The 23,385-nt window shown below is 52.2% G+C and overlaps 1 protein-coding gene across 1 annotated transcript; it reads left to right on the top strand.

Moving 5' to 3' along the window:
* The first annotated feature begins 1,210 nt into the window (after positions 1-1,210).
* Positions 1,211-20,616, top strand: Def6 (DEF6 guanine nucleotide exchange factor). The gene is made up of 12 exons (XM_048347899.1): positions 1,211-1,452; positions 9,432-9,572; positions 9,984-10,169; positions 11,595-11,831; positions 11,924-12,070; positions 15,023-15,131; positions 15,281-15,579; positions 16,825-16,991; positions 17,109-17,307; positions 19,277-19,367; positions 19,546-19,698; positions 20,215-20,616. Exons 1-12 carry the CDS (start codon positions 1,357-1,359, stop codon positions 20,283-20,285), a joined length of 1,896 nt encoding a protein of 631 aa, XP_048203856.1. The 5' UTR covers positions 1,211-1,356; the 3' UTR covers positions 20,286-20,616.
* Positions 20,617-23,385: the final 2,769 nt, after the last annotated feature.

Below are 23,385 nucleotides of genomic sequence, written 5' to 3'. Positions count from 1 at the left end.
TAGGGTAACACAGCAGAGCTACAGTGCAGACCAGACTCCAGCAAAATTCAGTCTCAAGATGGTTGGGCTGGAAGAACTCCGGATTTTGCTGCTTCTGTTGTAGATTGATTTTCTTTTAGCACCTTGGGTTGCTGAAAGAATTTACGGAGGCGAGAGGATCCTTGGTGGAAGGTAGCTCCCCTCCCCACCCCCGCCATACACAGTTGCCACTAGAGAGCAGAGCCCCAGGCTGGAGCAGTGGGGTGCTGGCCCAGGTTAATGAGGTTCTGGGCTGAAGTCCTGGCCCCATTACTTAGCTCTGGAGTGGGGAGCACTGGTTGTGGGGTCTGTACTAGGGGGCTCCAAAGCCATGGTCAGACCCCACTGAAAAGTGAGTGGTAAGGGAAGGCTAGCCCCACAGCAGGAAGGGGTGCAGGACCTCACAGAAAGGAGCTGTGGGCTCACTCCCCGCTAGAGGAGAGCACTGCAGGACTGGAGGTGCCCCTTTCCCTAGCCCCTCCCCTAGCCCAGGCATCCCCACAGGGTGCCTACAAACACCCATCTGCTCCTTTTGATTTTTATTTGTTTTTCGTCTCATTTAGTCTTGGCACCCGCCCTATGGAAGCAGAGGCGCTGGGGCATGCCCAAAGCATGGGGCATCTCAGTGACTTTGAGCAGTGCCTCTGGGTGGGTGGCCCCTCAGCCTGCCCCTGCCAGGACCCTGGTGTTCTGGGTGCTTTTTAGAACTAGTGGCCCCCAGGAGTGGGGTGCCAGCAAATCAGATGCCAAGTCTGCTGACCTGGAGATGTCCCCGGGCCCAGTTCCTCCTCCAGCCTCGTGGCGTCACTTTTGTTTTTTTCTGCTTGGGTGGAGCCCCACCACTGAGGCTGTGTCAGGTAGGACTGAAGTGCTTCATCCAGACCCTACTGTGTCCTTAACATCCTTTTCAGACCTCCTCACACCCCTAGGACTTAGGCATTTTCTCCCTTCACCGAGAAGAACTGTTGTGTGAGGTTAAGTAACTCGCTTAAGGGCTCCGGTCTGGTAAGTGAGCCTCGCCATCCGCCTGCTGCAGTCAGGATGGCCTTTCCTCCCTCGGTGAGCTGCCTCTGGGGGCCTGGGAAAGGGGCCAGCAGGCCTCACAGCCCCAGGGCGCACCGCAGGCTCCAGCTCTGGACATTTGGTCCCTGGTCACTGGCAGGTAGAGGGACCTGTGGTGCACCGACAGAGCCACGGGCCAGCAGGGGAGCGAGAGCGAGCAGGCAGGTGGAGCTCTTGCTCCGCACCAGGGCCCCTCTGCGGTCTGCAGCCGTTTGCACTTCCTGAAACCGGATCTTGGTGTCGGAGCCGCCCCCGGGCCGGCCAGGCGCCTCAGCCATGGCCCTGCGCAAGGAGCTGCTCAAGTCCATCTGGTACGCCTTCACTGCATTGGACGTGGAGAAGAGCGGCAAGGTCTCCAAGTCCCAGCTCAAGGTGAGGGGCACCAGGGGGCCGTGGGGGCCCGCAGACTCACCCCACTGGTCCCTGCCACCCGGGACTCGGCGGGCACCCTGCCATCCAGCAGCCCTGGCCCGAAGTGAAGGGCTGGTGCAGGGTGATTGGGCTAGCGTGGCTCCATGGCCCCTGCTGCCTGCTACCCCATCCCAGTGAGGTCTGTACAGAGCCAGTACCCAGAACCTGGCCCCCAACTGGTGGGTAGGGGTGGCATCCTGGGGTTCTGAGGGCCACGAGCCAGGTTACTCCACAGGTTCCTTGTGGGCTCCCCAGTCATGCTGGGGCCCGTACCCTACTCCTCCCTGTTGCTGCCTCCTGGCTTGGAAGAAAGACAGTTAGACTTGCCAGTCACTTCCTCTGGAGCTGAGAGAGGCCTAAGAGGCCTTATCCCACTTAAAAACCAGGCTGGTAGCTAAACTCAAATGTGGGACAGAGCCAAGGAGGGAGTGAGGGCACACACACACACACACACACACACACACACACACACACACACACACACACCCCAGGTTGGGAAACTTACCACAGACCTTGAGATGTGGGGCAGGAAGTAGGTGGTGGACGCCAAGCGCAGGATAGTCCTGTCAGTGGTTCTGATGTCCATCATCTGGCCACAGTAGGGATGGGGAGTTTCTCTTCATTTCCTCCATCCTTGGCTGGTGCTGCCCTCCCCACCCTGTTAGGGAGGAGGACGCAAGGCTGTGGGCTACTAGAACAGGGAGCACGGTGGGAAGGCGCAGTGACAGCCCCCCCTCTCTGGGACCTGCCATAAGGGTTTGTTCACTCGCTGTAAATAACTTCACTGAGTGCTCTCTGTGGCTGGCATGAGGCCAGGCACTGCATTCGGGATGTCTCCCCCACCGTTCCACAAAGAGGGGTGAAGTCACGACCTCTATCCTTAATGCACAAGGTAAGAGGTGTGGAAAGCTGGGAGGCAAATGGAACACAGTGAGCATGCCTAGCTCGGCCCAACACCCACATTGCTGAATTCGCCTCCGTGAACTTGGATGTCCCAAACAGTGAGCATCCAAGGAATAATGTTTGGGCTTCCCTGTAGAGCCCACTACCATACATTCTGTGTAAGTCCTTTTTTTGTCTAGTTGGGTCCTGGGTATGGATGAGGAAAACCAGATCAAATATCAGGTTCAGAAATTTCCTGCCCACACTCAGAACACCCACTCTGCCTCTTTAATGTCTTACCAGAGCAGCCCTGACACCCGTGGCTTCTTGCTTCCAAGGTCTTATTTTCCACCTGTTTCCCTGAGACCTCTCCAGGCTGTCTGTGTCCCTCAGGCATGGTTTCTCGGTGGTCAGCCATCTGCCAGTAAGGCCTCCTTGCTCATGCCTCTGTGCTGGCCTTTGGAGGACGCCATGCCCACTCCTCCAGCCCCACAGGTTGGATATTTGTTGGGGAGATTCCATGGAGAGCTTGCACGCATGGACTGTCTGCTCTCTTTGTACCTCTTCTCTGCTTGCACTGAACCTGCTCCCTGGTTGTACAGGGCTCATGGTGGATTTCACCTCTCCCTGACTGAAACGTCTACTCCAGGAACCTGTGCTAACAGTGGGATATCAAAGGACAAGTGAGGGTAGGGGTAGAAACAGCAGAGCCCCTGCAGAGGAGGGAAGGCAGTCCATCCCCCCCCCCCACCTTTGCAAGCCTGTAACATAGACACTGGAATGGGGGGTGAGTAGTGATAGTGGAGTGGGGGGGGTGCCAGAAAGAGAGAAGAAATGGAGAAGTGGTTAGAAGGCAGGGGAAGAAATAGATAAGACAGATACATAGCAGGGCCAACCACCCTTGTACAGATGGAGGCAAATGAGCTTGCTGTAGCCAACATGGCCCTTAGCTATGTCTGTGCATCACACCTCTCCCTGGGCTTGTTGGTGGAGGGCTGTCCTGCTGACCTGGGCAAGATGAGACCAAAGGAGGAAGAGGGGGTCCTGAGAAAAGCCCAAGGGCTTCAGGGGTGTCTGGGGAAAAGACCAGATGAACGTCTCCCTCTGAACATCCTCGTAGAAAGTGTGTCCTGTGCAGTGAGAACAGGAAAAGTAGACCAACAGACGGCCCTTCTGCCCAGTGCTCTTGTTCTACACACACTTCTTAGGAAGTTTAGGGCTGGGACTTCTCACAAAGGAACTTGAGGGGTGAGTAGCCCCGGGATCAGCCAAGGGAGGGCCACCTGCTCCTTGGCAGAGGGAAAGTTAAGAAACTCACGGGCTGGGGTCATCAGCTTTGCCTTGATCCCTGTGTGCTGCTGGTCTCCCGGGACGGCAGGCAGGAGGGAGGGAGGGAGGGAGGGATTGAGATATGGAGCACTGGATTCAGAGTCACATAGGACTGGACCTGTCACCCACTGGGTGATCTTGGACAACTCACTCTCCATCACTGACCCTCTAGTTTTCTGTCTGTGAAGAAAGTTGAACTAGGGATCACTAAGCCATTCTGCCAGCCAACTAAAAAACAAACAAGTACTTGCCAGGTGAAGTGGAGCACACCTGCAATCCTAGCACTCAGGAGGCAGAGGCAGGAGGAATCAGTGAGGTGCTCTCTCACTAGATGATCACTATCCCTGATTGCTCCGCCTCTCCTCCCCTCCCCCTCCTTTGCCACACCAACCCATGTAGCCCTTTCTTGCTGTCAGTAGGTTGTATAGCAGATCCAGAGATTTCCACCTTTGACAACAGTTAGTTATGCCTTAGTCCCCATGAAAACGCATTCAGTAACTCCTGCAAGGAGCCCTCCCTTCAACACGGAGCTTATTCAGTGTTTCCCAGGCCCTGGCTCTTAGGGAGCTGTATCTCCTCCTAGTCAGCCCTGGATTTGGGATCTGAAAACTGGAACCACAGGACCAGTCCTTGCTGACGTGTTATGGCCACCTCTCACACCCGCAGCCCTGGGGGTGGGGGGATTGCTCCTTCCTCCCTGCCTCCAGAGGAAAGAGTGAATGAATGGTGCCTCTCAAAGGTCAATGGCTGGGGCTGGAAATATGGCCTAGTGGCAAGAGTGCTTGCCTCAAAGGTCAATGGCTGCTCACCCAGAGGTCAGAGGCGGCTGGGTGGGTTGGGGAGGCTATGGACATCCTTTCTGAAGGAGTCCAGATGACAGCTTGTGGAAAATACAGCTACCTGGACCCCACCCCCTGGAAACTGAGTCAGCAGGTCAGGGCAGGGCGGCCGCGTTTCAGTTTCCTCAGCTCTGGGTGATTCAGATGCTAGCCAGCAACCAGGAGGCGTAGAGAGCAGGAACAGGCTTTGAAACCGGACTTTTGCAAGATGCTTTGCCTCCCAAGTCTTGATTTCTTCATCTGTAAAATGAGGATAATGAGAGTTGCTGCCTCTAGGGCTGAGGGTTGGTTGAGATTATCTGCTAGCCACTCCTCCACCCCTGTCATTTCCTTTCTAGCGTCACCTCCCTTCAACCTGCTCCCCCCAGGCACCGGAAGCCTGCTTGCTGCCTTTCTGAGAGCCCCCAAGTGTCTAGAGCCCTTAATTTCCCCCTCCTCCTCCTGACACAGTACACGGGAATCAGAGCCTCTGCTTTGGGCTTTCATGGTCCAAAGGCCAAAAAAAAGAGAAAAAAAAATATGACTGAGGAAAACCTGCTAAATAGCCTCTGAGGTTGGTGCTGGTGAATGAAACTAGGGAACTATCTGCGCAGGCAGCTGCTGCAGGGTGGGCGGGAATGGCCCCTCCATCCTCTCCCCCTAGACTGACAAACAGCACCCAGGAACTGAATTTGCTCAGGGAGACGCCAGTCCACATCCTTCTGCCTTTTGTAGCCTTTCTGTTTCTTCCCAAGAAACACTTGAGTTCATTCCACGGGGAGCTGTTGAACATAATGGGTGCTCAGTAGTAGCCCAGTGGCCAGACTCAGTGAGTGAAAACACTGTATCCCCTGTGGGCTGTTGCTGTCGACTGGAGAGACAGGAGATAAAAGGAATTGTAAAAATATTGACTGTGATGGAAAGACAATGCAGGACAAGGAGGGAAATCAAGCAAGAGCAGCTAGCAGTATAGAACTTAGGGGACTGGATTATAGATTTAAATAAGATGACCAAGAGAACCTGCTCTGAGAAAGTGACTTCTGAGGAGTGGGTGCCAGCCATGTAGTGACCTGGAAGAAGAATGTTCCAGGCCACAGCAAGTTCAAAGGCTCTAAGCAAGAGCGTGCCTGCTTAGTGATCAGCAAGGAGACCAGAGTGGCTGAAGAGAGTGAGCAGAGAGAGATGAGATCAGAGAAGTTGCAGAGGGCCAGGTGACGGGGACTGGAAGCCTCTGGAAGGACTCCAGCTTTTACCCAGAAAACCATTGAGGCACCGCAGTTCAGCTTCAGGAGTCGCTTTGAGACATCCAGCTGTGTCACCAAGTAATGAATAAATGTGCAACAGCCAGACAGGGAACAGCACAGACGGTGCAACTTCATAACAGGGCAAATTTAATAACAGGGTAAATTAGGAGCAGTGGATAATAATGGTGCCCTTCAGTGTTTGTCCCTATTGTTTTACTTTTTTTTTTTTGTCATGCGCTAGGTGTGGTGGCACATGCCTGTAACCCCTACACTCAGAAAATGAAGGCAGGAGGATCTTAAATTGGAGGCCAGCCTAAGCTAGAGCAAGAAACGCCCTATCTCCACAGACAAAAATATGTATATATTATCAGGATAATATATACTCCAGACTGGATCTTGGACTATGATCCTCCTATTTATACCTCCCAAGTAGCTGGGATAACAAGCAGGCACCACCACACCCAACTCGCCAACCATTTGCCTGGACTGGCACTGCGTTTTTCCCAACCTCTACCTCCCAAGTCGCTGGGATTACAGGTGAGAACCGCCAACCACAGCCTGCCTGAATTTTTTTTATTTTATTATGAAGGCGATGTTACTGGTTCTTTAAAAAAATTCCAAGAATAGAGAAGAATGGGATGTTAATGAAGATGAAAGTCCCCTCCACCCCCCCACCACACTGCTCTCCCTGGGGTGGCTCTAGGAGTTTTCCTGTTAGTTGGCTCAGTCTTCTCCATGGTTTCCAATGAAGAAATACGCGTCAGGCTGAACCACATGAAATTTCTGGGTGTGTGTGTGTGTGTGTGTGTGTGTGTGTGTGTGTGTTTACTGCTAAAATAGCAATTTCTTATGATTCAATCTAATCTTTGCATACATACTTGAAAAATATTTCATTCTGCAGCTTGTTGTGTTCGCATGCTGGCATGGCATGCATATATAAATATGATCAAGATAATTCACCACTTTGTTTTCTTTTGATCCTGAGAATTGGACCCAGAGCTTCAACAAGTTCTAGGCCATCTTTCTCCCCCTAATCTGCACCCCAGCTCACTCACAGTTGTTGTACACTGCGCATCACATACTGTGCTAAGCTTTTGACTCCAAACAGCCCACTGAAGTGGTAGGAAGGCAAGAGAGAGCGACAGGGGTGAGGCTGATAGGAATATGTTGTATATACATGGGTGGAAATGTCACAACAAAACCCCACCTTGGAAAGCTAATATATGCACATTCATGTAGGGTCTCATCAGCAGCCCGTCAGAAGAGGAGGTTTAGGTCTTGGAGAATCATATCACTTTCCCAGGAGCGGAGGTCAAATCTTGGCAATTACACCTGGAGTTCTGTGATATGGTGTCACTGTCTGCTGTTGGATGAGCCTTGGTTCATCTCTATTTTCTCACGTTGTGCCCAGTGCTTAAGTGAACATTCTTGAACACACAGCTCCAATCCCTTGGGCTTCTGTCTGTGTCTAGATGTGCTGAGTCAAGGTCATGTCTGTTTTGCTTGAGAGATTCCTGTACTCAAGAAAAGTGACCAAAATTCATACTCAAGTCCCTACTTCTCCAGACACCTGTGATCCTTGATGCTAGCCATCGATATTAACTACTGTCTGCACTTGTGTCAGCAAGATATACAGTAGGACTTCCCATGCAGGAAGGGACCTAACATTTGCTTATGTGAGGACTTGGATCTGGACTCCCAGTCCCTCTCCACCATACATATTAGCCCCTGTTTTCTTTCTTTTCTTTTCTTTTTTATGCTGGTACTGGTGCTGGAACTCAGGGCCTGGGTACTATCCCTGAGCTCGTTTGCTCAAGGCTTGTTTACTGCTTGAACCAAAGCTCCATTTCTGGCTTTTTGTGGTTAATTGGAGAGAAGAGTCCCTTGGACTTTCATGCCCAGGCTGGTTTCAATCCTTGATCCTCAGATCTTAGCCTCCTGAGTAGCTAGGATTGCAGGTGTGAACCAATGGTGCCCGGCTAGCCTCTGTTTCTTGAAAACAAAACTGAGGCTCAGAGAGGTGATGGGGTGTCCCAAGACCCTATGAGCAGAAGGCACAGGTCCTTGGCCTCCAGGTCCCCTCCCTGTGGAGTTTAGCCATTTGACTGGACCTCTGTAGGAAGCATCCACAAAAGAGCACTTTGAAAAGAGGCAGCAGATGGGAAATCGTGAAACTTAGAATAACACCTGTCACTTCCTAAGTGGTCAGTGTTTGGCACTAGTGTTTTCTTGAGTTGGTCGCCCTATATTTCAGTGCTAGGTCTTGAGCCAGTGGCACCTCTTAGAGTAGGGGTTTATGCTCTAGAACCACAGATGCATTAGGACTTTTCTGGGTGTCAATGATAGGAACCAAACTCAAAGAACTTAAAGGAAGCCCGGGCATTGGTGGCTCCAACCAGTAATCCTTGGAGACTGAGATCAGTAGGATCGAGGTTCAAGGTCAAGCCAGGAATACTTGTTTGACTTCTTTTCAACAAGTAACTAGGTATAATGGTATGCATGTCATCCCAGCTTTAATTGAAAGCCTAAAATAGGTGAGCCTAGGCAAAAAGTGAGATCCTGTCTCAAAACAGCCAGGGCTGAGCTTGGCTCAAGTGGTAGAGCACCTGATTAGCAAGCATGAGACCCTCAGCTCAAACCCTAGTCCTACCCTCTTCCCTCAAAACTTCATCTTAGGGTTGAGGCTGGGGCTCAGTGGCAGAGCACTTGCATGAGACCTTGGATCCCATCCCCAGTCACCCCACACACTAGCACCCCCATACAGTGGCTAGCAGTCTATGTGTAAAGATCTATTTTTATTCAGTTCCACTGTCTATGGCAAATGCTAGAACAGAATTTCCCCAAGGCCATTTTCTTCTTCTTTTTTTTTTTAAAGCCAAATCTACTTGTTCAAACTTCAACTCCTTTGTTATGAGTTCAATGAACCTCTGTTTCCTTCAACCGCATTTCTAATTCTTACCCTCTTCATCTCTTTCATCTCTAAGGGTCCTTTTATTTTGCCCGTCCTGGGGCTTGAACTCAGGGCCTGGGCACTGTCCCTGAGCCTCTCTGTGCTCAAGGCTAGCGCTCTACCACTTGAGGCAGCACTATTTCTAGCTTTTTCTGTTTGTGTGCTACTGAGGAATCAAACCCAGGGCTTCATGCATGTTAGGCACTAAGCCACATTCCCAGGCTTAGGTCCTACTTTGGTGTATTGTGTACCAGCCCTTGGGCTTGAACTCAGGACCTGCACACTGACCACCTGCAACTGGGTCATTTTACACAGCCCTGCTTTGAGCCTTCCCTGCTCTTCCCTGGACTTGCACACTGCCCCCTGCGGATAGCTCAGCACCGCTTAGGCTTTGGAATGAGGTAAAGCAGGATTGGAAGCCAAAGCCCTTGGCCGAATGAGAGCTCTGGACAAGTCACTCTCAGGGAATGAAGCGGTTAGTAGTTCAGCCGCTGAGGCCTGCATCCGGTTCCTCTGTTCACTTGCCCAGCAGGAACATGGAAGTGAAGCTCAATGCCTGGCACGTAGTCCGTGTGTATGTTTTAGTCATTGCACTGAACAGTATGTGCAGGGAGTCAGCTAGGACGGGTAAGGGGCGGGGGACAGGAGGAGGGGGAGCAGTCCTTAGGCCTGCTTTGGGTTGGGGTGCAGGAAAACAAATAGCCACTCTCATCTCAGGTGCTGTCCCACAACCTGTACACAGTCCTGCACATCCCCCATGACCCCGTGGCCCTGGAGGAGCACTTCCGGGATGATGACGATGGCCCTGTGTCCAGCCAGGGCTACATGCCCTACCTCAACAAGTACATCCTCGACAAGGTGGGGTCTCCCTGGGAGAAGCACATCCCTGCTTTTCTGTCCCCCTTCGTCACCTCCCAGCCAGCAGTCCCCTCGGGTCTCCTCCGCTCACCCTCTTAGCCTCACCCATCTCCTTCCACCTACCCAGCTTCCAGCCATAATGCCCACCCAGCTCCTCTTCCATCTTCCCTGGTTCTGGGCTGCCCACCCCCCACCCCACCCCCAGCAACCCCTGCTTTCTCCTTCAGACTGAAGCACTAGCCTTTCTCTGTGGCAGAGATGGGTGTGCTGGGGAGTCCGCGTTTGGTTAGCTCTGGTCTTGGCAGGGTGGGGAGCGGAGTTCATGGATGAACCCGGAGAACCCAAGCTGGAGCCTTGTGTGGTGCAGAGTGGGGGATGGGGCGGCCGACTGACACGCAAGCCTGGTGGCAGGTGGAGGAAGGGGCTTTCGTGAAAGAGCACTTCGATGAGCTGTGCTGGACCCTGACGGCCAAGAAGAACTACCACGTGGACAGCAACGGGAACAGCATGCTCTCCAATCAGGATGCCTTCCGCCTCTGGTGCCTCTTCAACTTCCTGTCGGAGGACAAGTACCCTCTGATCATGGTTCCCGATGAGGTAAGGGTGAGAGCAGACCCAGACCCAGCACAACTGTAAAGGCCAGATGGGGTTCTCTTCCTTCCCACACCCCTTCTCTTCATTGTCACCCCATGCTGGTCCCATCCCCACTCAGCTGTCTGCAGCTACCTGGAACTGCTCAGGTTGGAGCCAGTATGTCTTTTTCCAGAAGAACCAAAACTGCGTATCTACAGGGGTTCCTCTAGTCCTCTTTTTGTATGAAACAGCAGTGTAGATTGCTGAACGTTTCACATCAAATAATAGGATCTGAGATACTGCAGTAATCTAGGAAGATGCTTTATAAGGAGAAAGGAAAACTTTAGCCTAAAGACAGGAAGTAAATCTCCAGTTACTCAAGGTGGAAAACCAAGTCTAGTCTTGCTTCCAAATTCTTTTTTTCTTTCTTTCTGGAAAGCCAGGGACACAGAGAATCAGGCTCCTACTTCCTCGGCTCAGAATAAAGCCAGGGCAGCCCAGGCCTGTCCCCTTCTGCCCTGTTTTTCTTCCTTGCCCACTTGACCTGCTTCTGACCCTTTCAGTCCTCCTGGTTGCTGTGAAAGCGACCAGGGTGAATTTAGGAAGAGTCATAGCATCCCGAATGACGTTCTTGTTTGTGGGACAAGAAGGAGCCATCTGAACCCTGGACTGCCATACCTTCCACTATCCCTATCCCCTAGCTGAGACCCCAGGGTGAAAGTCCTGAAGAGCATTTCTCAAGAACTGCTGGGCCAGCAGGGGGACTTGTGTCCTCCTACATGCACACTCTCATCATCTCCCTGTCAGTCTGGGCAAGTGGGCTGTCAGAGGCCCCGAGGCCTCTTGCTGCTGTGATTAGCATGCACTGAGAACATACTGCAGCAGGATACACCCAACCACCACTTCCTGTTCCTCTGTAATGGGTTTCCTGTCCCTGCCTGCTTTCCCCACCCCTCCCCACAAGGCAATCCCCTTACCTTCCCTAGGGTTGGGGATTAGGGTTTGGAATAAGGACTTGGCCCTCAACTTGCTGTGTGACTTAAAACAAGCCACTCCCCCCTTTGGGCCCTGGATTTATGATATTTAAAACTTCAGAGTATTGGATGAGGGAGTTCTTGTATCACCTCTGACACTGACTGGGACTTGCTGCCTCTGCGAGATTCCCAACCCTCAGCTCCCACCTTCACACTGCCTTTAGTGTAAGATAGGGAAGGATGAGGTTAAAGTTAGGGAGCAGGCAAGGATACTTGAGGCAGGGTTGGAGCTCCAGAGTCCCCTCTGACATCTCTACCCGGGTGTTCACCAGCTTTTTGGGGGGGCTTCTGGCCCTCCCACTTACCTGTCCCTGGTCAGCTTACTCATGATCTGAGCGCCACCTGGAGCGCCCTCTGGTGTTGGTTATGGGGAACTACCACCTGCTGTGTCACCGTAGACCTTTCTTCTCTCCAGGTGGAATACCTGCTGAAGAAGGTGCTTAGCAGCATGAGCCTGGAGGTGGGCTTGGGTGAGCTGGAGGAGCTGCTGGCTCAGGAGGCCCAGGCAGCCCAGACCACTGGCGGGCTCAGCGTCTGGCAGTTGCTGGAGCTCTTCAACTCCGGCCGCTGCCTGCGGGGCGTGGGGCGGGACACCCTCAGCATGGCCATCCATGAGGTCTACCAGGAGCTCATCCAAGACATCCTGAAGCAAGTGAGCCAAGCTGGGAGCTTGGGGAGGGCTGCCAGGGCGGCGGGGGGGGGGGGCAGGGCTCAGGAGGCCTCTGACTTGACTCTGGCTGGCAGGGTTACCTGTGGAAACGAGGGCACCTGAGGAGGAATTGGACGGAACGCTGGTTCCAGCTGCAGCCCAGCTGCCTCTGCTACTTTGGGAGTGAAGAGTGCAAGGAGAAAAGAGGCACCATCCCTCTGGATGCTCAGTGCTGCGTGGAGGTGAGAGCACAGAGGATGGGGGGGGGGGCACCTCTGGGCCCAGAGGGTCCCCGAAGTGCTGTGCATATAAGGGGTGGAAAACCACAGTGACATAGATTAGATTAGTGCAACCAAAAGTGTACGCCATTATCCTCCATTCAGCACTTCTTGTTCTGCGGGTCATAGTCACAGCTTCATGCGTGCTTGGCAGGTGCTTTACCAGGGAGCCTCACTCACCAGCCCTGGGTCAGCTCTTTAAAACCTCCAAACTGTCCATCAAATACCCACGTCATCAGTGAATCCTGTGGAATTGGCTAGAGGAGATTTCAGATGACATGCTCCTATCTATTTTTCACAGCAAATCTCTCTAAAAATGTCATTCGAAAAGTTTTTCTCCTGTTGGGCACAGATGACTCAACACCTGTAATCCTAGCTACTCAGGAGGCTGATATCTTCGGGTTGTGGTTCAAGGTCAACCTGGGCAAGAAAGTCTGTGTGACATTCTTATCTCCAATTAAGTACCAAAAAAAAAAAAATAGAAATGGAGCTGTGGATCAAAGTGGTAAAGTGCTAGCCTTGAGTACAAAAAGCTCAGGGACAGTAATCAGGACTGGCACCCTCCCCCCCCAAAAAAAAGGCTAATTCAGTGCCACTAAACACATTCAAAATTCATGCTACCCTCACCACTGCCTATTTATTTTTATTTTTCATTACTCCTCATTTTCTCCCTTCCCTCAGCCCCTGGTGATCTGAACTTTACTGTCTATATGAATTTACCTCTTTTAGGTATCTTAAATAAGTGAAGTTATACAATATTTGTCCTTTGCTGTTTGGCTTTTTTTGTGTGTCAGTTTGGGGGCTTGAACTCAGGGCCTAGGTGCTGTCCCCAAGCTTTCCTGCTCAAGGCTAGCACTCTATCACTTTTCACCACATCTCCACTCTAGTTTTCTGGTGGTTAATTGGAGATAAGTGTCTCAAGGAGCTGGGAATGTGGCCTACTGGTAGAGTGCTTGCCTAGTATGCATGAAGCCCTGGGTTTGATTCCTCAGTACCACATAAAAAGAAAAAGCCAGAAGTGGTGTTGTGGCTCAAGTGGTGGAGTGCTAGCCTTGAGCCAAAGAAGTTCAGGGGGGCGGGGGCTAGGAATATGGCCTGCTGGTAGAATGCTTGCCTCATATACATGAAGGCCTGGGTTTGATTCCTCAGCATCACATATATGGAAAAAGCCTGAAGTGGCGCTGTGGCTCAAGTGGCAGAGTGCTAGCCTTCAGCAAAAAGAAGCCAGGGACAGTGCCCAGGCCCTGAGTCCAAGGCCCACAACTGACACAAAGACAAAAAAAAAAAAAGAGTTTCATGGATTTTCCTGAACTGTGATCATCAGATCCCCATCTCCTGAGTAGCTAGGATTACAGGTGTGTGCCACCAGTGCCCAGCTCTGTCTGGCTTCTTAGGAAGTTTTCAATATTCATTGAAGTTGTAAATATATCAAAATTTAATTGCTTTTTTTTGTTGTTGTTGTTCGTCGTGGGGCTTGAACTCTGGGCCTGAGCACTGTCCCTGAGCTCTTCAGCTCAAGGCTAGTGCTCTACCACTTGAGCCACAGCACCACTTCTGGTTTTCTGGTGGTTAACTGGAGATAAGGATCTCACAGACTTTCCTGCCTGGGCTGGCTTTGAACCACGGTCTTCAGATCTCAACCTCATGAGTAGCTGGGATTGCAGGCATGAGTCACTGGCACCTGGCAATTTCATTACTGTTTTTGTTTGGTTTCTTTTGTTGGTGGTGGTTGGTTTGTTTTTGTTTGTTTTTTTGGCCAGTCCTGGGCCTTGGACTCAGGGCCTGAGCACTGTCCCTGGCTTCTTCCCGCTCAAGGCTAGCACTCTGCCACTTGAGCCACAGCGCCGCTTCTGGCCGTTTTCTGTATATGTGGTGCTGGGGAATCAAACCTAGGGCCTCGTGTATCCGAGGCAGGCACTCTTGCCACTAGGCTATATCCCCAGCCCTGGTTGGTTTTTTTGTTTGTTTGTTTTTGCTTGTGCCAGCACTGAGGTTTAAACTCAGGGCCTGTGCTCTCTGTCAGCTTTTTTGCTCAAGGCTGGCATTCTACCACTTGAAACAAACTTCCAGTTCTGGCTTTTTGCTGGTTATTTGGAGACAAGAATATCTCAAATGTGTCTGCCTAGCCTGGTTTTGAACCTTTGTTCTCAGTTCTCAACTTCCTGTGTAGCTAGCATTATAAGCATGAGTCACTGGTGCCTGGCTTCACTGCTTTTCAAGTCTAAATAATGTTCCATTGTATGGCTCTATCACATTTTGTTTATTTATTGATGATTGTATCATTTCCACCTTGTTACTACTGTGAATAATACTGTTTTGTACAAGCTTCTTTATGGCTATATATCCATTTCTCTTGAGTTACATGCACATCTAGAAGTAATATTTCTGGACAATATGGTAAGTGAGGAGCTGCCAAATTTTTCTTCAGTGGCTACCTCATTCTCACCATTGGCTCAAAACGATTCCCAATTTCCTCTGTTCTTGCCAAGTCTTGTTATTTTACATTTTAGAAAGTTCCGGGCATGTTGGTGCAATGGCTATAAACCTAGCACTTGGGAGGCTTGAGGCAAGAGGATCTCAAATTCAGTGCCAGCCTGGGCAGCATAGCAAAACCTGTCTCAAAAAGAAAAAGCACCCCCGGAGGTTCTGCCCCCTGTGGTGGGCGTAGGTACTTACTGAAGCCACTGGAAGCATTCACACATGAGGAATGTGCCAAGCCCGATGGAAAGATACCAAGATAGAAATGGCCCCACCCAGCCTTCCAAGTGCAAAGAGTTGTGGGGACAACAAGTACCCCATAACCAGCGAGATCATCTTCCCAGCAAGGTGGTGTGGAGGGGGGAGAGGCTTTAGCTAGGGGGACACCTGGGGCAGAGGTGACCCCCCACCTCACTGAGGTCAGCCTGCTCTCCCCAGGTGCTGCCCGACCGAGATGGAAAGCGCTGCATGTTTTGTGTGAAGACAGCCAGCCGCACCTATGAGATGAGCGCCTCGGACACGCGCCAGCGCCAGGAGTGGACGGCGGGTGAGCGCTGGCGGGGTCACCCACGCCTGGCTGGGCTCCAGTCGCCTCATCTACGATCATGCTTTGCCCAGGGGAACCTGGAGAGGGGACCCGGGAGACTCCTGAGGTCCCCTTTGCAGCCGGAATGACCCCTCTTGGTCCGCCCACAGCCATCCAGACGGCAATCCGACTGCAGGCCGAGGGGAAGATGTCGCTGCATAAAGACTTGAAGCAGAAGCGACGGGAGCAGCGGGAACAGCGGGAGCAGCACCGGGCAGCCAAGGAGGAGGAGCTGCTAAGGCTGCAGCAGTTGCAGGAGGAGAAGGAGCGGAAGCTGCAGGAGCTGGAGCTGCTGCAAGAGGCACAGCGGCAGGCGGAGCGGCTGCTGCAGGAGGAGGAAGAGCGCCGCCGCTGCCAGCACCAAGAGCTGCAGCAGATGCTGGAGGGCCAGCTGCGTGAGGCGGAGCAGGTAGGGCCCGCCCCGAGGGCGGGGCCTGTGATGTAGGTGGCGCCCGGGTGGATGCTGCGGTGGGCGTGGCTTGTGACGTGGGCGGGGCATGGGGGCTGGATGGTGCTGTCGTGGGAGGGGCCTGTGAAGTGGGCGGAGCCCGGGGCTGGAGGATGCTGTGGAAGGAACCTGGGGCTATATGGAGTGGGAGATTGGGCAGTGGGCGAGGCCTCTGCTGGCGGCTGCATTGGGCGGGACCTGAGGCACAGTGTGGGCCTGGGAAGAGGCGGGGTCTATCAGTCGAGGGATGCAAGTTTAGAATGAAGAGTAAGTTGAGCACCAGCCAAGAAACTTGAAAGAAGCGTATCTCCTGTACCAAGGACGCCATGCCTAAGGACGGGAAGAGAGAACCTGGCCATGGGATGGCATGAGATGAGGGACTGGCGTAGAATGGGGGCTTAGTTGGGAGATGTTTTCTGGGGTGGACCGAGTAGTTGGGAATCGTTGGGACAAAGCTAAGTCTAGACTTGAAATTACAGTGGAACCTGTTTGGGTGCTGTGGGATGAGAGGTGGGCGGGACGAGGCATGCAGAGGCAATTAGATTTAGAGATCTAGAGTCTGAGGCATGTGACTTCAATCCCTGCACTGCCCTTTAGGAGTCTGTGAGTCCAGCCTCCGGATGCTTCATTACCTATCAGTAAACAAACGTAGACCCTAGAACTTTGCTCATGGAGGTAGGGCAAGGATTAAACGAAACACTTGTAAAATGTTCAACACCTTTCAGTTGTTGTAATAATAATTATAGTCACCGCCTTTCAAGTACCAAGCCATAATGGTATTAGAACATAATAACTACTAGGGCTGCTACTAGGAAGTGATATTTTTTGTTATGTTAATTGTAATATAGCATGCCATTTAATACTAGTAATTGGGCTTTTTGTGTGTGCAGTGCTAGGAATGAAACCCAGGGCCTTGGGCTTATTAGGCAAGCATTCTACTGCTGAGCAACATCTGCAGCCCCTAATTATTACTAAAGCCAGTGCCAAGAAGGAAATAATTTAAGATATCTATTCATTGGCCATGGTCTGATCCTGTTGGGCTCTCTGAAGGGGGTGAGGCTAGGAAACGGATGCACCAGGTTTTCCCAGACCTCACCTCTGGGCAGCCTGGCAGAGCTCTGAGGAAGGGCAGTGTAAGCCACCCTCCCCGCCCCCTGCTGCCCTGGTCCCCATTGACTTGGCTCTGTGTCCCCTCCTCCCGCCCAGGCCCGCGCCTCCATGCAGGCTGAGATGGAACTGAAGAAGGAAGAGGCTGCCCGGCAGCGGCAGCGCATCGAGGAGCTGGAGGAGATGCAGCAGCGGTTGCAGGAGGCCCTGCAACTGGAGGTGAAGGCCCGGCAAGATGAGGAGGCTGTGCGCCTTGCCCAAGCCAGGTAAACTGGAAGGAGGGATCCCGTTCTGTCTCCCCTCACCCCGCCATCTCCCGGCTTTTTGCTGACCACCTGCGGGGGGCCCTGGGCACTGGAGGTGACCTGATGCCTGCCTGGTAGACTGCTAGAGGAGGAGGAGGAGAAGCTGAAGCAGTTGATGCAGCTGAAGGAGGAGCAGGAGCGCTACATCGAGCGTGCCCAGCAGGAGAAGCAGGAGCTGCAGCAGGAGATGGCGCTCCAGAGCCGCTCCCTGCAGCAGGCGCAGCTGCAGCTGGAGGAGGTGCGGCAGAACCGGCAGAGGGCCGACGAGGACGTGGAGGTGAGGCCCGGCTGGCCAGGCCGGGGATGGCTTGCGGGCTGGCTTTCCCGCCCACCCTGGCACTGTGGTTGGCTGACTGTGTGTCTTAGGGCAAATGGGCTCACCACTCTGAATTTATAGTCTCTCTTCTGGGAAGGCAAATTGGTAATAAATTCATGACAAAAAGAAAAAGAAAAAACGAAAGTACAGATGCTGACCCTGTGATCCTAACTACTCGGCAGGCTGAGACATGAAGATCAAAGGTTTGAAGCCAGCTCCAGCAGGGAAATCCTTGGCACTCTTATCTCCAATTACCCACACACAAAAAGGCCGGAATTGGAGCTGTGGCTCATGTGGTAGAGAGCTAGCCTTAAGCAAAAAAAGTTCAGGGATAGCACCCAGGCCCTGAGTTCAACCTCCAATACCTGTACCAAAAAATATAAAATAAAAGAAGAAAATACATTATATTTACATTTAGTATGTAGTGGGCAGGATTTTTCTCTCTTCTAAGCCCCTGTCTTGCTGTTCTTGTGCTTGGACCCCTCTCTTTGGAGCCTGATTCCCCACAGATGAGGGTTTGCTGCTGCTGCTGTTTTGTTTTGCTTATGTTTCTGATATTTTAGGACTAGAAGTGTGACTCAAATGATAGCGTATAAGGCCTTGAGTTCAAACTTTAGATAGTTAGAAATTTTGAGGTTTTAGCCAGGCTGGTGGCTCATACCTGTACTCAGAGGCTGAGATCTTGAGGATTGTGGTTTGAAGCCAGCCCACACAGGAACATCCATGAAACTCTTATCTCCAATTAACTACCACCAGAAAATTGAAAGTGGAGCTGTGGCTCAAGGTGGTAGAGCACTAGTCTTTAGTGCAAAAGCTCAGGGACAGTGCCTAGGCCCTGCGTTCAATCCCCACTACTGACGATAGATAGATAGATAGATATACATACAGATAGATGATAGATAGATAGATAAATATGTTTGAGGTTTTGTTTTCATTAATATTGAACTATGGGCCTTGAGTTCACTCTACCTGCTTGCTCGTGGCTGGCGTTCTACCACGTGAGGATTGGCTTCAGCCCAGTTTGTGCTGGTTACTTGGAGATAAAGTCTGGTGTGATGGTTTTTGCCTGGGCTGGCTCTGAACCGTGATCTTCCTGAGTAGCTAGCATGACAGGTGTGATCTACCTGCTCAGTATATTGATAATTTTATTTCATAGTGCCGGGTTACGTAGTCATTGCAAAAAAAAAAAAAAAAAGAAAAGAAAAATGCCACAGAAATATGTAACACAGGAAAGTTTTCCCATGGTCTGTCTGCCCCCCAGCCGGGCCAGTGCTTTGTGAATGTCGGAGCAAAGCTTCACACACTGGGTCCTGGGGAAGTAGGGTAGTGCAGCGGTGTGTGTGCAGTGCAATGCATGTCCCAGGACATGTTACTTAACACCTCTTAAACATTTTTTTTCAGTATAGTTTATGAACTCAGGGCCTCATACTTCCTAGGCAACTGCTTTATCACTTGAGCCATTAGCCCCAGACCTTTTTTTGCTTCCATTGTTTTTCAGATAGGGTCTTAGATTGAGCAAAAATGCCCAGCCTCACACCGTGATCCTCCTACCTATGTGCCTCCCTAGTTGCTAGCATTGCAGACGTACATGAACCACCACGCCCTTCTAACCAGTTCGTTTGTTGGGATGGGGTCTTGTTAGCTGTTTAGTGCACTAGGCTCCTGAGTAGACGGGATTACCAGCATATACAACCGGGCCCAACACATTTGTATTTGACCCTGTGGAGAATGGAGATCCATGAGTCCTTTGAAATTGGAGGCAAACCAAATTTATGTTCACCTAGAAAGCTTCTTTGGAACATCCCTGAGTTCTCTGGGGAGACGATCAGTAGCCTTGGTCAGATCCTGAGTGGCTGTGAACCTGAAAAGACTAGAACCCCAGCCATGGACCTCAGTTCTGACCAATTCCCCTCTGGCCCTGCCCCAACAGGCTGCCCAGAGGAAGCTGCGCCAAGCCAGCACCAACGTGAAGCACTGGAACGTCCAGATGAACAGGCTCATGCACCCGATTGCGCCTGGAGGTGAGAAGGGGAGACTTTCCCGAGGGGTGGGCAGAGGACAGACCTACCTCCAGACCTCCAGGCCCAGGGAGAACGAGAGGTCACAAGCACTCATCTGCCCGGAGTGCAACAGCAAGGCCCTCCCGTCCCCCTCCCCCAGTGTCCTTCCCCCCTCATTCGCCTGTCTTCTCTCTGCCAGATAAGCGGCCAGTGGCCAGCAGCTCCTTCACGGGCTTCCAGCCCTCTCTGCTTGGCGGCAGGGCCTCGTCCCTGAAGCGCCTGACCCGACGGGGGTCCCAGAACAACAGGACCTCCTCCCCCACCCGCAGTGAGCAGCACGAGTCCCTCAACGGCCGGGAGGAGACCCCCAGAGGCGGGGAGGAGACCCCCAGCGGCGGAGAGGAGACCCCCAGCAGCGGGGAGAAGACCCCCAGCGTTGGGGAGGAGACCCCCAGCAGCGGGGAGAAGACCCCCAGCGGCGGGGAGGAGACCCCCAGCGGTGGGGAGGAGACCCCCAGCGGTGGGGAGAAGACCCCCAGCGGTGGGGAGGAGACCCCCAGCGGTGGGGAGAAGACCCCCAGCGGTGGGGAGGAGACCCCCAGAGGCGGGGAGGAGACCCCCAGCGGCCAGGAGGAGACCCGCAGCGGTGGGGAGGAGACCTGCAGCAGTGGGGAGAAGACCCTCAGCGCCGGGGAGGAGACCCCCAGCGGCAGGGAGGAGACCCCCAGAAGTGGGGAGGAGACCCCCAGCGGCCAGGAGGAGACCCCCAGTGGGGAGGAGGCCCCCTGCGGGGAGGAGACCCCCAGCAGCGGGGAGAAGACCCCCAGCGGTGGGGAGGAGACCCCCAGCAGCGGGGGGGAGGCCCCCCGCGGGGAGGAGACCCCTGCCCTGGCTCCCACCCCTCAGGAAGAGAAGCTGGACCCAGCGGCAGAAAATTAGCCTCACCTCACCTCTTGTTCTTCCCAACATCATGTCTACCAGAACCTGGCCACAGCTGGCCTGTGGATGAGGCTGACCCCTGCTGGGGGCGGGCACGGAGGTCCTGCTGCCGGGAACTCAGCCCTCCCACCAGAAGCTGGCCAGGGTAGCGCGTGGGTCATCTCTTGCACCTGCCGCTTGGCCCCGTCCACAGAGGCAGCGGGCGGGTGTGTGGATACCTGAGGCTCTGTGCCTTAGCTCCAGAGCCCCCGTGAGCAGGGCTGAAGTGACATGCAGGACGAGGGGCACCGACCCCAGGCCGCCACCGAGTCACAGAGGACAGACTTCCAAATAAAAATAATAATGCACTGGCCCGAGTCTGCCTGCCTCTCCTGCCTTCCCTTCTCACTCTCCCTGGAGTCCAGGCAGAGGTTCCGGAGGGAGTGGGTACAGGGAGGTGGGCAGGAGCGGGGCACTGTGGCACCAGCTTGCCGGGTTCGGAACCCAGCCCTGCCACTCACTGACTGGGCTGACTTTGGTCCCGTGTTTCCACATCTCCACCCTTGGCTTTTCCCACGGATACAATGAGAATAGTGACAATGCTGACTTCCACGGGGGTAAGGACTGTCCTGCCACGTGAACCAGCCATGGTTCACGTCTGTCATCCTAGCTACTCAGGAGGCTGAGACCTGAGGTTCTTGGTTCAAAGCCAGTCTGGCCAGTCTGGCCTCTAATTAACCACCCAAGAGCCAAAAGCAGAGCTGCGGCTCAAGGAGTAGAGTACCAACCTTGAGTGCAAAACATAAAAAATAAAAAAAGCTAAGGCTCATGCTCAGGCTCTGAGTTCAAGCCCAAGTCCTGGCGCGCGCACGGGCACGCAAGCACACACACACTGCTTCCTGAGCATCTTACCCTATGCCCTGCAGCTTCCCAGCTAATTTACTGCTTGTGACAACCCTGAGTGCTGGCTCATGGCTCTTATCTTTTTATCTTGCCTTTTTCCTCTTGTTCTCTGACTCGCTGACCTAAGAGGACACTCTCTGAGGACAGAGGGCAGAGACCCAGAATCCAGGGAGATTCACTTCCTCTTTCTCATACCCTCCTCCCAAGCCTGTCATCACACCTAGCAGATTCGCTGTCTGTGCTTTCCTAGCCGTGCCTCTGTCCAGGCTCGTGCTGTTGCCACAGATACAAGCCTTGTCTCTGCCATTTGGGTGTTAACCTGCGACTCCTCCACTTTGCTCTCTATATAATAAATCACCAAGCCATCTTCAAATCCATCTCTGTGCCAGGTCTCATAGCCACTGCCTTGTGCCAGCCTGCCTCTCTCTCTCTCTCTCTCTCTCTCTCTCTCTCACACACACACACACACACACATACACTTAGGGAAGCCTTTCTCCTCATTGCTACCTGGGTAGCCAGGATAACAGGCATGAGATACCAGTGCCTACCTCATTAAAGTGTCATGGAACAAGGATGGGCAGTGACCTGAAAACTCTCAGAACTGTGGGAATTCAGAGGAAAGCCAAGCTTGAAGTAGGAGGAGCTGGGTTTTCAGATGGGCCTCACTTTTATTCATTTCCTTTTCTTTTCTTTCTTTCTTTTTTTCTTTGCCAGTCATGGGGCTTGAACTCGGGGTCTGGGCACTGTTCCTGAGCTTCTTTTGCTCTACCACTTGAGCCACAGCACCACTTTCAGCTTTTTCTGTGTATGTGGTACTGAGGAATGGAACCCAGGGCTTCCTGCATGCTAAGCAAGCACTCCACCACTGAGCCACATTCCCAGCTCCTCATTTCCTTTGTTGTGTGTGTGTGTGTGTGTGTGTGTTGTTGTTGTTGTTGTTGTTGAGGATGAACTCAGAACCTCACACACACTAGGCAGTTGCCTTGACACTCCATTTCCAACCCAGTCCTTACTCCCTCCTTTCTTCTCTTCTGCCCTCCCTTCTTACCCCTCCCTCCTTCCCTTTCTCCTTTTTTTTTTTTTTGGCCAGTCTTGGGCCTTGGACTCAGGGCCTGAGCACTGTCCCTGGCTTCTTTTTGCTCAAGGCTAGCACTCTGCCACTTGAGCCACAGCGCCACTTCTGGACATTTTCTATATATGTGGTGCTGGAGAATCAAACCCAGGGTTTCTTTCATGCATATGAGGCAAGCTCTCTTACCACTAGGCCATATTCCCAGCCCCTGTTGTCTTTTTTTATCTTTTGGCAATATTCAACTATGGACATATGAATTTACAAAGTGAGAAAGTAACTCATTCATTTCATTAGGATGCATTTGCAATGTAATGTTGTATTGATTTAGTATTTGTCTGTAAAGGTTATAATATTTATATTATTCTGCTCAGTTAGATATTACTAACACTTGCCATAGCCACTTAAAACAGAAGACAAGTTTTCACCAGAGGGCTTTTGGGGGGCAGTAGTGCACACTGAAACCTGGAGCTTGTGCTTACCAGGCAGACGCTCTACCACTTGACCCACACCCCACACCCCTTTTTTTGTTTTTTGTGTTGGTCAGTCGTAAGGCTTGAACTCTGGGCCTGGTCACTGTCCCTGAGCCTTTTCAGATCAAGGCTAGTGTTCTACCACTTTGATCCACAACAGCACTTCCAATTTTGTTTTGTTTTCTTTTTGCTAGTCCTGGGGATTGAACTCAGGGACTGGGCACTGTCTCTTAGCTGATTTTGCTTAGGACAGCACCCAGGCCCTGAGTTCAAGCCCCAGTTCTGGCAAAAAAAAAAAAAGAAAGAAAAGGAAAGAAAAAAAGAATTGAAGTCTGAATGGTGCATTTACATTGTTTTCTCTGTAGCATATGACTGTTCAGGGCTCCAAGTTACTTTAAAGTCTCTGTGCTCACCAATGTTTTGTGTGGGAAGAGGTGTGGACAAGCCCCAGGAAGGGCTGGGTTTCAGCTTTAGATTTCTCAGCTGTGGTATGGCAAAAGTCAGACAGAAGGAGCCCAGAAGCAAAGATATCAAGAATCTAAGTTTCTAGAAATTGGCAGAAATCTTGGAAGACTTTGCCTTCTGTAGTCCATTTTTACTACAGTCTCAAAGGACAAGGGGGGTGACATCTCAATTACAAATTAATGTACATTTGTTTCAAGATGTAGGAGGAAAA

This window comes from Perognathus longimembris, chromosome 6 (assembly GCF_023159225.1).
Source record: "Perognathus longimembris pacificus isolate PPM17 chromosome 6, ASM2315922v1, whole genome shotgun sequence".
NCBI lineage: Eukaryota > Metazoa > Chordata > Mammalia > Rodentia > Heteromyidae > Perognathus > Perognathus longimembris.
The sequence above is the reverse complement of the archived record's forward strand: the minus strand, read 5'-3'. Positions and strand labels throughout refer to the sequence as shown.